This window comes from Artemia sp. Qi Xiang Cuo, chromosome 13 (genome assembly GCF_049724085.1).
Source record: "Artemia sp. Qi Xiang Cuo chromosome 13, ASM4972408v1, whole genome shotgun sequence".
Taxonomy (NCBI): domain Eukaryota; kingdom Metazoa; phylum Arthropoda; class Branchiopoda; order Anostraca; family Artemiidae; genus Artemia; species Artemia sp. Qi Xiang Cuo.
Window position 1 is genome coordinate 33805233 of NC_142806.1, and position 13651 is coordinate 33818883.

Below are 13651 nucleotides of genomic sequence, written 5' to 3' on the forward strand. Positions count from 1 at the left end.
AACACATACCATTTTTCCATACCATTCAACAAAACCAAATTGATTATACGACTTAAATTATTTCATCAGATACGTCAGCACTTTAAAGTGAAATTTGACTTGCATATGCTTGGGGTATTAAGTGATTGAATTTCAGAATAATGATAAGAGAAGGCTTAATTTCCAAGATGTAATGTATACTGATATGATGAGACTTAATTTCCAAGATATAATGTATAAAATGCCATAAAAATGGGATGATGTATATTCAGTTCCTTCTTACAATTTGAAGCATGAAGTGGAACGCAAATAGACGATTTTATTTCGCTAAACTTGGTGAGTAGCTTTTTAAATAATGCTGGGAAATTCAGAGCCCCCCCCCGTTGTGAGTTTGACTCGATTATTTATTCTAATTTCTTTTCGGTTTTCATAGGCTAGCCTAACCTATGATTTTGGTATTTATATGCAATAATGTGGTATTTGTTAACATGTGTGTATGTTTGTGTGTGTGTGTCTGTGTGTGTTTGTGTGTGTGTTCCGACTCTTGCATAAGAAAACCTTAAAATTCAGTAAATTGTCATACGATGTCAAAATGTAACCTCTTAGTTTAACTGAGGTATTGGACCTTTCATCTATGCCGAACAAAAAAAAAATAACTAGTTGAAGATGTGTTTAAATTCTTCGTCAACATAAAATCAAAAACATGAAAATTATAAATATAAATGCGTATGAAAAACCACATGGAATCAGGCAACTGAGTCTCTCAAACTCCTTAAAGCTCTTTTAAAAGATACAAAAACTACGTATTTAACACAAAAATTTCGTTTTTAATGGGCACCAAGTAGTTGATCAAATTGATCTCAACTGCAATAGTTTCACGGGAACCATCTTTTAGCGTATTTTAAGCTTAAATGAAAAGTATTTAATGAAAAAAATTAAATTGATTTTGAAATTCGTTCATTCTTATAGAAACTGCAAAAGTTTCATGGGGACCATCTTTTAGCGTATTTTAAGTTTAAATGAAAAGTAGTAAATGCAATTTAATTTTGATTTTGTAATTCAGTCATTTTTATAGAAATTGCAATAGTTTCATGAGAACCTTCTTTTAGCGTATTTTAAGTTTAAACGAAAAGTATTAAAAGGAAATTCATTTCGTTCATTCTTATAGAAACTGCAAAAGTTTCATGGGGACCATCTTTTAGCGTATTTTAAATTTAAATGAAAAGTAGTAAATGCGATTTAATTTTGATTTTTTAATTCAGTAATTTTTATAGAAATTGCAATAGTTTCACGGGAAACATCTTTTAGCGTATTTTAAGTTTAAACAGATAGTATTAAAAGCAAATTAATTTTGATTTTGAAGTTCATTCATTCTTATAGAAATTACAATAATTTCATGGGGACCATCTTTTAGCGCATTTTGAGTTTAAATGAGAAGTATTCAATGAAAATTAAATATGATTTTGAAAATCGTTCATTTTTACAGAAATTGCAATAGTTTCACGGGAACTGTCTTTTAGCGTACTGAGTCTCTCAAACTCCTTAAAGCTCTTTTAAAAGATACAAAAACTACTTATTTAACACAAAAATTTCGTTTTTAATGGGCACCAAGTAGTTGATCACATTGATCTCAACTGCAATAGTTTCACGGGAACCATCTTTTAGCGTATTTTAAGCTTAAATGAAAAGTATTCAATGAAAAAAATTAAATTGATTTTGAAATTTGTTCATTCTTATAGAAACTGCAAAAGTTTCATGGGGACCATCTTTTAGCGTATTTTAAGTTTAAATGAAAAGTAGTAAATGCAATTTAATTTTGATTTTGTAATTCAGTCATTTTTATAGAAATTACAATAGTTTCACGGGAAACATCTTTTAGCGTATTTTAAGTTTAAACGGAAAGTATTAAAAGCAAATTCATTTTGATTTTGTAGTTCATTCATTCTTATAGAAATTGCAATAATTTCATGGGGACCATCTTTTAGCATATTTTGAGTTTAAATGAGAAGTATTCAATGAAAATTAAATATGATTTTGAAAATCGTTAATTTTTACAGAAATTGCAATAGTTTCACGGGAACTGTCTTTTAGCGTACTGAGTCTCTCAAACTCCTTAAAGCTCTTTTAAAAGATACAAAAACTACTTATTTAACACAAAAATGTCGTTTTTAATGGGCACCAAGTAGTTGATCAAATTGATCTCAACTGCAATAGTTTCACGGGAACCATCTTTTAGCTTATTTTAGGGTTCAATGAAAAGTATTCATTGAAAAAAATTAAATTGATTTTGAAATTTGTTCATTCTTATAGAAACTGCAAAAGTTTCATGGGGACCATCTTTTAGCGTATTTTAAGTTTAAATGAAAAGTAGTAAATGCAATTTAATTTTGATTTTGTAATCCAGTCATTTTTTATAGAAATTGCAATAGTTTCATGAGAACCTTCTTTTAGCGTATTTTAAGTTTAAAAGAAAAGTATTCACACAGACACATTGTTACTTACTTAAAATTTTTTTGAGATAAATGTTTGAACAAAAAAAAATTAAAAAATCAAAAGTTATAATGGTCTTTTTAATACATTATCTTTATGTATATCAGATCGATCGTGAAGTAATAATTTTTGTCCATTACAGCTTATAGAAATTCCATATATTTTAAGCCTTTTAATTTTCATGTCTAGATTGGAAACCTAAGATCGATGACTCCCACTATATCACTCATGATGGATATTATGAGGTATGGAGAACGAGTGGAATATGCAATTTCTACCGGATATTAAGACGTCAACTGAGCCCGAGTGAGAAGGAGGCGTGGACGCGTGATAAGAAGAAGAAGAATAATACGGAGAACAAATAGTCCTTTTGTTCACAATTATATATGAATAAACTGATTTAGTCGATGGAATGAAGTCCTACTCCTACAAGTTAAGTTATAATACAAGAATGAGGTATATTGGTTTCGGTTTTACTAGGATCAGTAATAACATTTAAAAAGGTCAGACAATACCCAAACAGTCAATTAAATATTCTAATTCATGATTTCAGGCATGTCAAATTATGGCTCACTGAGCCGTTCAAAATTCAGCCTATAAAAAGTCGGCCTAGTTTGTTTCTAAGCTGTTTGAAGAATTTCTTATTTTTAGGCGTTTCTGTTCTTTTCTGGTTTTTAATCTGCATTGAGCATGCCTTGTTTGATGCATTTAAAGTATTAGCGGTATTTTTTGTCTATCCATATCCTTTTTCGGTAGCTGGTATTTACCCCACCCCCAGAAAAAACAGGCCAGACGAAAATAATCCCCACGGACAATATCCCTGAGAAAAGACCTGAACAAATACCCCCTCCCCCCCCCGAAAGATATCGCATCCTTTTGAATCTGAGAAAGATGAATTACGGCTCACTGAGCCATTCAAAATTCAGCCTATAAAAATCGGCCTAGTTTGTTTCTAAGCTGTTTGAAGAAAATCCCCCCTAATACTAAACGTTGAAAATGTGAATATTTAGTCAAACATCGAAGCATTGATCAAAGCTATGGTTCTTTTTCAGTTATCCAATAAATAAAAACATGTTTTTAGTCGCATCCTTTTGAATCTGTGAAACCATTGGAAACTAAACTGCTAACGCTAACGAACTTAAGTTCGCTTAATGCAAATGAGATATCATTTTGATATCTCTAATAGTGTATGCGATACTGGGCTTTATTCAAATCACGTATCAAGTTTTCAAAAAATATTTGAATACATTAAGTTATAGGCAATACTGGTTTAGAAAAACTAGAATAGTGACATAATTTCACTTTATCGACCCTCAAATTCCATTATGTGAGAGGATACTATTCCGATTAAAAACCTAGGTCTGAAAATCCCCCAAACAGCCAGTTAAATATTCTAATTCATGATTTCAGGCAAGTAAAACTATGAAATACTAAAGTTAACCTCTCAAATAACAAATCCCAGTAACCTAACAACCACGAAAATCTAAAAAACTAGGTCTGAAAAACCAAACAATTAAGTAACTTTTCTAACTCATGATTTCAGGCACGTCAAATCTCGAAATCTAAAAAACCTAGGTCTGAAAACCCTAAACAGGTAATTAACTATTATAATTCATGATTTTAGGCACGTAAAACCACAAAATACTAGAGTTAACTTCTCAAATAATAAACCCCAGGAGTCAAACAAACACGAAAACCTAAAAAACCTAGGTCAGAAAATCCCCAAACAGTCAATTAAATATTCTAATTCATGATTTCAGGCATGTCAAATTATGGCTCACTGAGCCGTTCAAAATTCAGCCTATAAAAAGTCGGCCTAGTTTGTTTCTAAGCTGTTTGAAGAATTTCTTATTTTTAGGCGTTTCTGTTCTTTTCTGGTTTTAATGTGCATTGAGCATGTCATCGTTTGATGCATTTAAAGTATTAGCGGTATTTTTGATCTTTCCATATCCTTTTTCGGTAGCTGGTATTTACCCCCCCCCCACAAAAAACAAGCCCGAGGACAATAATCCCCAGGGGACAATATCCCTGAAAAAAGACATGGAAAAATGCCCCCGCCCCCCGAAAGATATTGCATCCTTTTGAATATGAGAAAAGATGAATTAGGGCTCACTGAGCCGTTCAAAATTCAGCCTATAAAAGTCGGCCTGGTTTGTTTCTAAGCTGTTTGAAGAAAATCCCCCCTAATACTAAACGTTGAAAATTTGAATATTTAATCAAAGATCGAAGCATTGATCAAAGCTATGGTTCTTTTTCAGTTATCCAATAAATAAAAACATGTTTTTAGTCGCATCCTTTTGAATCTGTGAAACCATTAGAAACTAAACTGCTAACGCTAACGAACTTGAGTTAGCTTAATGCAAATGAGATATCATTTTGATATCTCTAATAGTGTATGCGATACTGGGCTTTATTCAAATCACGTATCAAGTTATCAAAAAATATTTGAATACATTAAGTTATAGGCAATACTGGTTTAGAAAAACTGGAATAGTGACATAATTTCACTTTATCGACCCTCAAATTCCATTATGTGAGAGGATTCCTCTCACTCTCTTTGAAAAGGTGTAATGCCCTGTAGAAGTATTACCTATATGCATGGGGATAGTCACTCTCTTTGACAAAATATTTTATTCAGAGATTTCATGTTAAAAATTTATCCTATCACTAATTACCCCTTTTTTCCAAATGTCAATCAAACGCCAAGGATCGTAATTTCCCCGAACACATCAAACTGTTTCCACAGACTTCAAAAATGGAACTGTGGATAACACATGGGTGATTGACAGCTTTCCCTAAAAAACCTTTCCTAATAGCTAGTCTGGTAATCTGTCTTGGAAAGGTGCCAGGGAACGTGCCGTACGCAAATAACACAGGATGGAACATAAAGTCGTAGAAGTATAACATTGATTACTACTAGCGGCTGTCTCAAAATTTTGATCGGATGTGTTTGAAGAAAATGAGGGGGGGGGAATAATCGGAGGGAGGAATTTTCCAGGGAAAACGCCTAGACCCACTATCCAGGTCTATCAAAACATTCAATGGCCAAAAGGCCCTCATAATAATTGCCTATACAAAAATTACTAAGTTTTCATGTTTAGTTAAGTCGCGTAAATGCATGATTATTAACTATTTCAGAAGCTTTGATTTAGAAATATATTTGACAAAATTATGCACGTTACGTTAGTATTATTGTTTTGTATTTTTAGCCATATACTTACCGTCAAGTTTTGTAAAAATTAGGATTAAGTAAAGTGGTATATAGCTCGAAAAAAGGTATTTAGACAATTTTAAATCCCTTAAAAATGCTTAATCAACTAATACCCAGTGGCAATTCGAAATTATACGAGCCAAGGAATAATTTCCTATGGCCCCCTTAAGGACAAATTACCCCTTAAGGTCAAATAGACAGGATTACCTTTCTTCTTTTGAGAGCGGCTTTTGTGATGTCCCAATTTCTTTGACGCTTTTAAAATCTTCTTTAGAAACACCATCTTTGACGGATTCCATAGAATGGGATGATTGGAGATATCGTTTGACTTTGGTTCGAACTTCTGGATCTACAGAGGAAATAAATTAAGCAAACGTGAAAAATCAGCGATCTTTGTTGATGGAAGTGGTGGTATTTGGTGATGAAACTTTTAACACAAAGACTCATAAATTGGGGAACAAAGGCTGAAGAAAAAACACTTTTGCTAAGACAAATGCGATGAAATAATTCCTGTAGCAAATAAACGCGTAAATAATTTCTGAAACCATATTGGCCATAATGGTCTATATTGGACCATAATCTGAGAACATATTGGCTAACCATGACAATACGAGAAAACGTAACAAAGAAAAACGAAAAGAATCACAGGCACTGAAAGAGAGTGCAATGCTAATATTTTGGTCAAGGCCTCCGCTCATATAAAAAGACAAACTTTAAAAACAAAACAGTAAAATGAAACAGGCCCTTTCTCGAGCGACGGTGAAAAGCCAAATCAGATTAATTGGGAACAGACTTGGTCATATGCTTCCCGTAAGCCTGTCGTAAATAGTTTCTCAGACCAAACTGACTGAACATGGGAAACGAGACAACTGATGACACCATTGCTTGAGAAAGGGCCTCTTTCATTTTAGTGTTGAATTCTAAGCTTAGTTATTATCCTGTTGACTTTTATCTGTGTTTTTATTCTTAATTCAGTGCAAAGGAAAGTGGAGCACAGGTACTAAAATGGATCAGCTCCAGTCTTAGTCATTACCATGGTCCAGCATTGATGGAACTCAAATGTTTTATGGCATTCTTGAAAAAAACTCCAGATCATAAAAAAGGTTCAAAATAGATAAGTAGTTCTTGAAGCACTATGCAAACAAGAATTATTACGTATTACGTATATTATTATAATTAATATTAATATTACGTATTATGTATATTATTAATACGTATAATTATTACGTACACCTCGCTCTTTATGCTAATGTTTTTAGTACCTTTAAAAGAGCTTCTCATTGTTCTAATTAAACGACCCTTGTGTTTCAGGAGTCATTCTTAAAGAATTGGAACAAAATTCAAGCTTTAGCGAAAAGAACAAAGTGTTGAGGAGGGGGCAAACCCTTTCATATACGTAATAGTTTCTGTTCGTTTTATGTTGCTCCTTACTTTCAGTTGAAAAAACTTGTTTTTATTTATTTAATTTCTTACCATTTTTTTAATAATGCCAGAAAATGTGGTTACGCGTCCACGGAGAAATATCCCTCCCCACGGAATTATCCTCTAGAAAATTCAATCCCGGTGAAAATTTACCCCGGTCAATTACCCTTTAATCTCCACGCGAACAATTACCCTTTAATATGAAGTTGAAACTTCTACAAAAGGTTCTCTGATACGCTGAATCTGATGGTGTGATTTTCATTAAGATTCTTCGACTTTCAAAGGGTGTTTCCCCCCTTTCTCAAAAAGTAATACAAATTTTCTCAGGCTCGTAGCCTTTGATGGTTACTCATTAAACTTAATGAAACTTATATATTTGGAATGAGCTTAATAAGCCAATTCTTTTGATATATCTATTGATATCAAAATTCCGTTTTTTAGAGTGTCGGTTACGTTTGAGCCACGTCAATTCTTACTTACAGTTCTTTACCACGAACTGTTTGGTATTCACCTTATTAACGTTATTGCCCAAAAATAAAGGATCCTTAATACCGTTGTCCGTCAATTAAGACTAGCCACAATACCAATTATGGCGGGTTTTAGCTCCTAGAAAAACTTTGATTTACCTCTTTCATTGTTACCGAGTCGCTTGCGTTAAATGTAAATTTTAACAAAATGTAGGCAAACCTGTGATTATGTTAATTTTTGCCTGGGAACAACTAATGTTAGTTTTTGTAGCTTAAAGCTTACCACTTTAATTTCAAAACTGTTTCAACATAAAGTAATGACGCAAGATGACTTTTAACTTATTAAACGAAAAAAAGTGTCACTACGTCATTAGACACGTATGCTGGAATATATCTGACGAATAAAAGATCTAAAGCCGAACTGGCCAGAATGTTACTTTCTTGTTACTTTCGTGATTTGATGGAGGTAGCTTTAAATTGTAAATGTAAGTTAATTGTGAATTATATATTTTATTTTAATCTATTTTAGTTATATTTATATTTTTTAGTTACGTTTTTTAGTTTTAGTTTCTTTTTTTACGCTGAAGACGCCTTGTTATAAACGTGCGAAATATTTGTCGGATTTTTGTTGTTTCTCTTCGTTTTATTTACTGGCCATAAACCCGTTTGTCGTCTTTATATTCTTTTCTTGGTTTTTGGAATATATTCCATGGATTTCGAAAAATTCTCTTTTTTTTGCCTTCATTAAAAAACAGTAAAATCGTTGCTTCCGTTTATTTTCGTGAATTGGTGCCCCTGGAAACTCTTAAAATTATTAACAGGGGGATCTACCTTGTGTGCCTACCTAGTTGGGCAACATACAGTCGTCGAAGCATCGCCAATGCCTATTACATCGCTCTATCATCCCAATGCACAAATAAACCATTGAAACGTGAAATTCAAAATTCAAAATAGGAGCGTGAAATTCAAAATTCGAAACATATGTGCTGAATTATATCTCATAGGTTTTTAACAAGAAACAACAACTATTGGTATCAGTGGGTTCATCAGTTGTCCCTATTACAACTGACAAGTATATCCAACGATACCCCTATGGTAAAGAGGAGACTTTAAGGGTAAGATTCTTTCCAATTTCTACTAATTTCCAACAATCCTGCTGCTACTCAGCATCTGCTTGCTTCCTGAATTTTGCTTGGTTTCTGTATTCTGCTGTGCTTTGCTCATATTGCTTCTTTGAAATGTCTACCAGGAGCCAATCTGCTGCTGCTAATTCTAGGTCTTCTAACCCAAGTAATCCTGCCATTGCTACGCCTGAGATTCAGACAGATATTACTAATTTGAAGAAGATGACAAAGTCCATAGAAGAAAATGTCTTTAAATCCCTGCTTAATACTGTTACAGAGAGTATTCAGTCACAAGTTCAATCCCTTGGTCTGCCTAAGAAAGGTGACAAAGTGGACCTTAATTTGGCAGTAAAAGACCTGATGTCAGGCTCCATCCAGGAAGACATTAAACAGATGGTCAGTACACAGCTTCAAGCAATGGACTTTTCTGGTAAAATTGCAGACATTGAAAAAAAGCTTGCTGATCATGTTGCTGCTCAAACTGATCAACTTAAGCAGCAAGAATATAAAAAAAAAAAAACTCATTGTATTTGGATTACCTGAGTATAGTACATTTCACAACACGGAGCCTAAGTCTTTGTCACTTTAGCAAGATAGGTTTCCTTACATTAGTATTTTAAACAGAGATATTGCTTTTGTGAAATGTTTTAGAAAACGAGTTGGCAACAGAAATCGACCAGTTATTATTGTTTTCTGCAGCCTGAGAGCACGTTTCTTGCTTCTCAGAAATTAAAAGGACTTGAAAGGATCTGGTGTGGTCATTAATGAGCCTTTGACTAAACCTAGGCTTACCTTACTTTCACAAGCTAAAGCTCATTGTGGCAGGAATAATCCATGGGCTGTGAATGGTGATATTTTTGTTAAAAGTAGAAGTAGGGTACTCAAAATATCATCCATTGGTGACATTAATGCCCTTCCTGTTTTGCAAGAATCTTTTGCCAGCATTGTTTCAGAGTGACTAGTGCTGCTTAACATAACTCTTCTCTTTACAACAAAATTTCATCTGCTTAGTTATTTTTTTTTGCCATTTTTTCTTTTTTTTTCTCTCTTTGGCTTGTTCTTTTTCCCTTGTCATCAAAATTATTACATGCAGTTTGTTTTTTTAACTTATTTTCCATGCTGTATTTTTCCTGTCCACGCTAATTTAGCTTTATCTGTTTCACCACTTTTCCTAATATTGGATAATGAAAATGGATGATACTCAGGATTCTTTTTGTTTCCTAACTAAACTTTCTCTTCTAGATTAAGTGTGTTTTGATTCACCTTTTGTTTCTAGTGATGATAGTGAAAATGATACTCTGTTAAAATCCCTTCATCCGTCAGATTGTTGTTACCATTCTTATCAACATTATTTCGAAAAAGTGCTGCCTTCAATGTCTTCTGCTAAAAACTTTAATCTGCATAATTCGAATTTGCAATATTTTAAGGACAAATTGGATAATGTTCTGCAATATGTTGGTGGTATCAACTGCCCTTATGATGTAGTAGGTCTCACAGAGACCTGGCTGTCTTCAAGTGATGGTATGTCTGTGTATGACATACCAAGTTTTACTGCATACCACTCAACTAGTTCTCTAACTAAGTGCTCTGGTGGTATATCCCGTTTTGTCGGAAGTAATCTTAATGTTGTGAGACGTATAGATCTTGAGAAGATTTTTGATCTAGTCGTAAATAATGGAAGTGTGTATGAATTACTGTTGATCTTTCATGTGATACGGTAAGTTGTGACACTATTTGTTTATTTTATAAGCATCCACCTTTCCCGATTGCGAAATTTTCTGAATTAATTGATGAAATGTACTCAGTTGATAAGCTTGCTTCAAGAAATGTTTTTATGCTTGGAGATTTTAACTGCAATTTATTGAAAATTGGGTGTGATAATGAGTCTGACCGTTTTTTTTAATCTATTTCTACCTCTGGCCTTCTTCCTTTCATTTTCTTTACTAATAGTGTCGATCCAGTCAGATCTTCTGCAACTCTGATTGACAACATTTTTCTGTCTTCTAAAAATAATATTAAATTTTCCTCTGGTATTATTTTCTCTGATTTTTTTGACCATTTTCTAATTTACTGTTCTGTTCTCAAATTAAAAATGTTGAGCCAAAAGGATACCAGAGGTGAGTCTTATTCAAGAGTCAGAGCAATGTTCATAACCTTATGTCTGATCTTAGTGCTTGTGATTGGTGTTCAGTAATGAATTCTGATGATGTTAATAGGGCTTCAGCCTCATTAATAAGTCGGCTGACAACACTAATTGAAAAAAATTTTCCCCATGTAAAATCTTCAAGTAAATATAAACCCAAGATGCCTTGGATGTCTCCTAGTCTTGTGAGATCAACAATGCAGAAGTCAGAGCTTTTTAAGCTTGCTTGCAAAAGCCTTGATCCTGATGATTTATCAAAGTATAAGCATTATAAGAATGTATTAACATCAACAATTAGACTAGCTAAGAAAAATTATTTTTGCTGAAAATTCAGGAATGCAAAGGTAATTTACAGAAAGTTTGGAGTGTAGTTAATGAAGCTTTATCTCGTAGGAAACAATCAAAAGAAACAGCCTACTGCCTTCAAGAATACAGACAGTTCAACTATTGAAAAACCAGCCGTACCTAGTGTCTTCAACTCTTACTTTACCACCCTACCAACTGTTAAGACCCCCTCCTTTCCTAGACTAGGTAATTCTTCACCAGCTGAGACAAGTATTTTTCTAACTCCTTGTAGAAGTATAGCTATGTGTGATTTTATTTCTTCTTTAAGTAGCAGTAACACAGCTGATGTACTTGGACTAACAAACCATGTGCTTAAGTCTGTTTCTTCTTAAGTCTGTAACCTCTTACCCATATTTTTAATATATCTATTTCAAAAGGTGTATACCCTGATTCGTTTAAAATTGCAAAAGTACTCCCCCTTTTCAAGAAGGGTGACCCCAGCTTAGTGTCAAATTATAGACCTATATCACTTCTCCCAATTTTCTCAAAATTAATTAAAACAGTTGTGCATAAGAGGTTTTTTTCATTCCTGTCTACTGATGTTTCAATTGGAAGCGGTTCTGTTCTGTCTGATCACCAATATGGCTTCCGACCTAAATTCTCTACTGCATGTGCTCTAGTTGACGTTACAGAATTCGTGCGTGTTAACATAGACAAGGGTCGTTGTGTTCTAAGACTGTTTCTTGATTTTTATAAAGATTTCAACATGGTTGATCATTTTGTCTTACTGGGAAAACTGTCTCTACTTGGAGTTTGGGGAACTGCCTTTGAATGGTTTAAATCTTACCTGTCTAATAGATCTCAGTTTGTGTGTTATGATGGGAAATGTTCTGATCTAGCTTCGGTTTCCAAAGGGGTACCTCAAGGCTCAGTTTTGGGACCACTCCTCTTTCTTATTTATATTAATGACCTTCCTCCATCTCCCAACCTTGATACCCACACTGTTTTGTTTGCAGACGATAGTAATTTTTTGTGGTTTCTAATGATCTGCCCTCTGCTATTGCTAAAGCTCAGCTCCTGCTAAACCATGTGCGTGATTGGTCTGAGCAGAACGGGATGCTGTTGAATAGCTCTAAGAGTAGTATTATTCATTTTCGAACCCCATACCCCATGTCTGAACCTTCCCCAACAATCTTTGTTTTTTATGGTACTGATATAATTCTCCAGTGCTCTTGTGTTAAACTTCTTGGTGTGCATGTTGATTGTTTTCTTTCTTTCAAAACTCATATTTCCTATACACATTCTATAATTTCTCGTCAAGTGTCTATGCTTCATCGTGCCAATCAATTTCTTCCTCCCGATTTAATGCTTTCTCTTTACTATGCATTTGTCCTTCCTTATCTTTCTTATTGCTGCACTGTATGGGGCAATACTAACTATTCTTCCTTTCGGCAACTCCAAACAGCACAGAATAGAGCGGTGAAGGCAACTTTTCGCCTACCCCGACTCTATCCTACAGCTGATCTTTACATTGATACAGGTCTAGATACCTTAGATGTGCTTATCAAGAAGCAGAACCTAAAACTAGCCCATCGAGCCTTCAATTTCTCGCTTCCTCCAAACATCTTATCCTACTTTGATCTAGCATCAACACGTAAGTGCCAGACTTTGCTTCGGAGCTCTGTTCACCAATTTCTGCTGCCTAAAAGGGTATCCTCAGCAGCTCAGAGGTCACCAATTTATAGAGCAATTGCTCTTTGGAACTCTATTCCCAGTGAACTTTCTCTTATCAAAAACTCTTCTTCCCTTTGCAGAAAAATATTCTCTAAGTCTTGAAGTAATTTCTTATTTTTTTTTCTTTATTTCTTTATTCATTTTGCTTTATCTATTTTTTCCGCTTTACTTTATATAGCTTTCTTTCTTTCCTCCTCTCTCATTATGTTGAATGAGATTCGAACCCCGGTGTTTAATAATATTATTAATGATTTGGATTTTTAATAAATTACGGGACATTTTCAGTTCGGATAAAATTAAGTCAAAGGTTATTTTGTAGCAGTTGTTTTTTTTTTTTTGTTTTTTTTTTGTTGATTTTTCTCGCATTGTGTTTATATTTTTGAGATATGGTTGTATTTTTTGTTTCCTTCCCTGATTGGTTTTGTGTGGATTTTGTGATTGATACGAGGTCCTCTACAAGCTATGCTTCTTGGGAACTCTGGCGCTTAAGTGTATTTATGTATTAATTGCAGTATTTAATAAATTGAATTGAATTGAAACAAAACAGGAGGGAAAGGCCAGGGACTACTAAAAGCGTGTAACTATTCTTGACAAAACACTCGGGTATTGTAATTTAGATAATATCAAACGTTGAATTAGTTCTTCTTTCGGGTAGTTTTTCTTTGTTATTTGCTCTTTAACTTGTTTTGCTGCCCCTGGGACACTTGTCCCCTCTAGATTCGACCCTGCTTTCAACAAAACCAAATTTACTAAAAAATGAAAAAATAATTCATCAGTGTGATTCAAAAATTAAATA

The 13651-nt window shown here is 33.8% G+C and overlaps 1 protein-coding gene across 1 annotated transcript in view; it reads right to left on the minus strand.

Annotated features, from left to right (window-relative positions):
- The window catches only part of LOC148945217 (uncharacterized), a 221612-nt gene that overhangs the window by 134967 nt on the left and 72994 nt on the right, over positions 1-13651 (minus strand). Inside the window, exon 4 of the mRNA XM_089099108.1 lies at positions 5888-6029. Within this exon, the coding sequence (XP_088955234.1) occupies positions 5888-6029 (142 nt within the window). The remainder of the gene's footprint in view (positions 1-5887; positions 6030-13651) is intronic.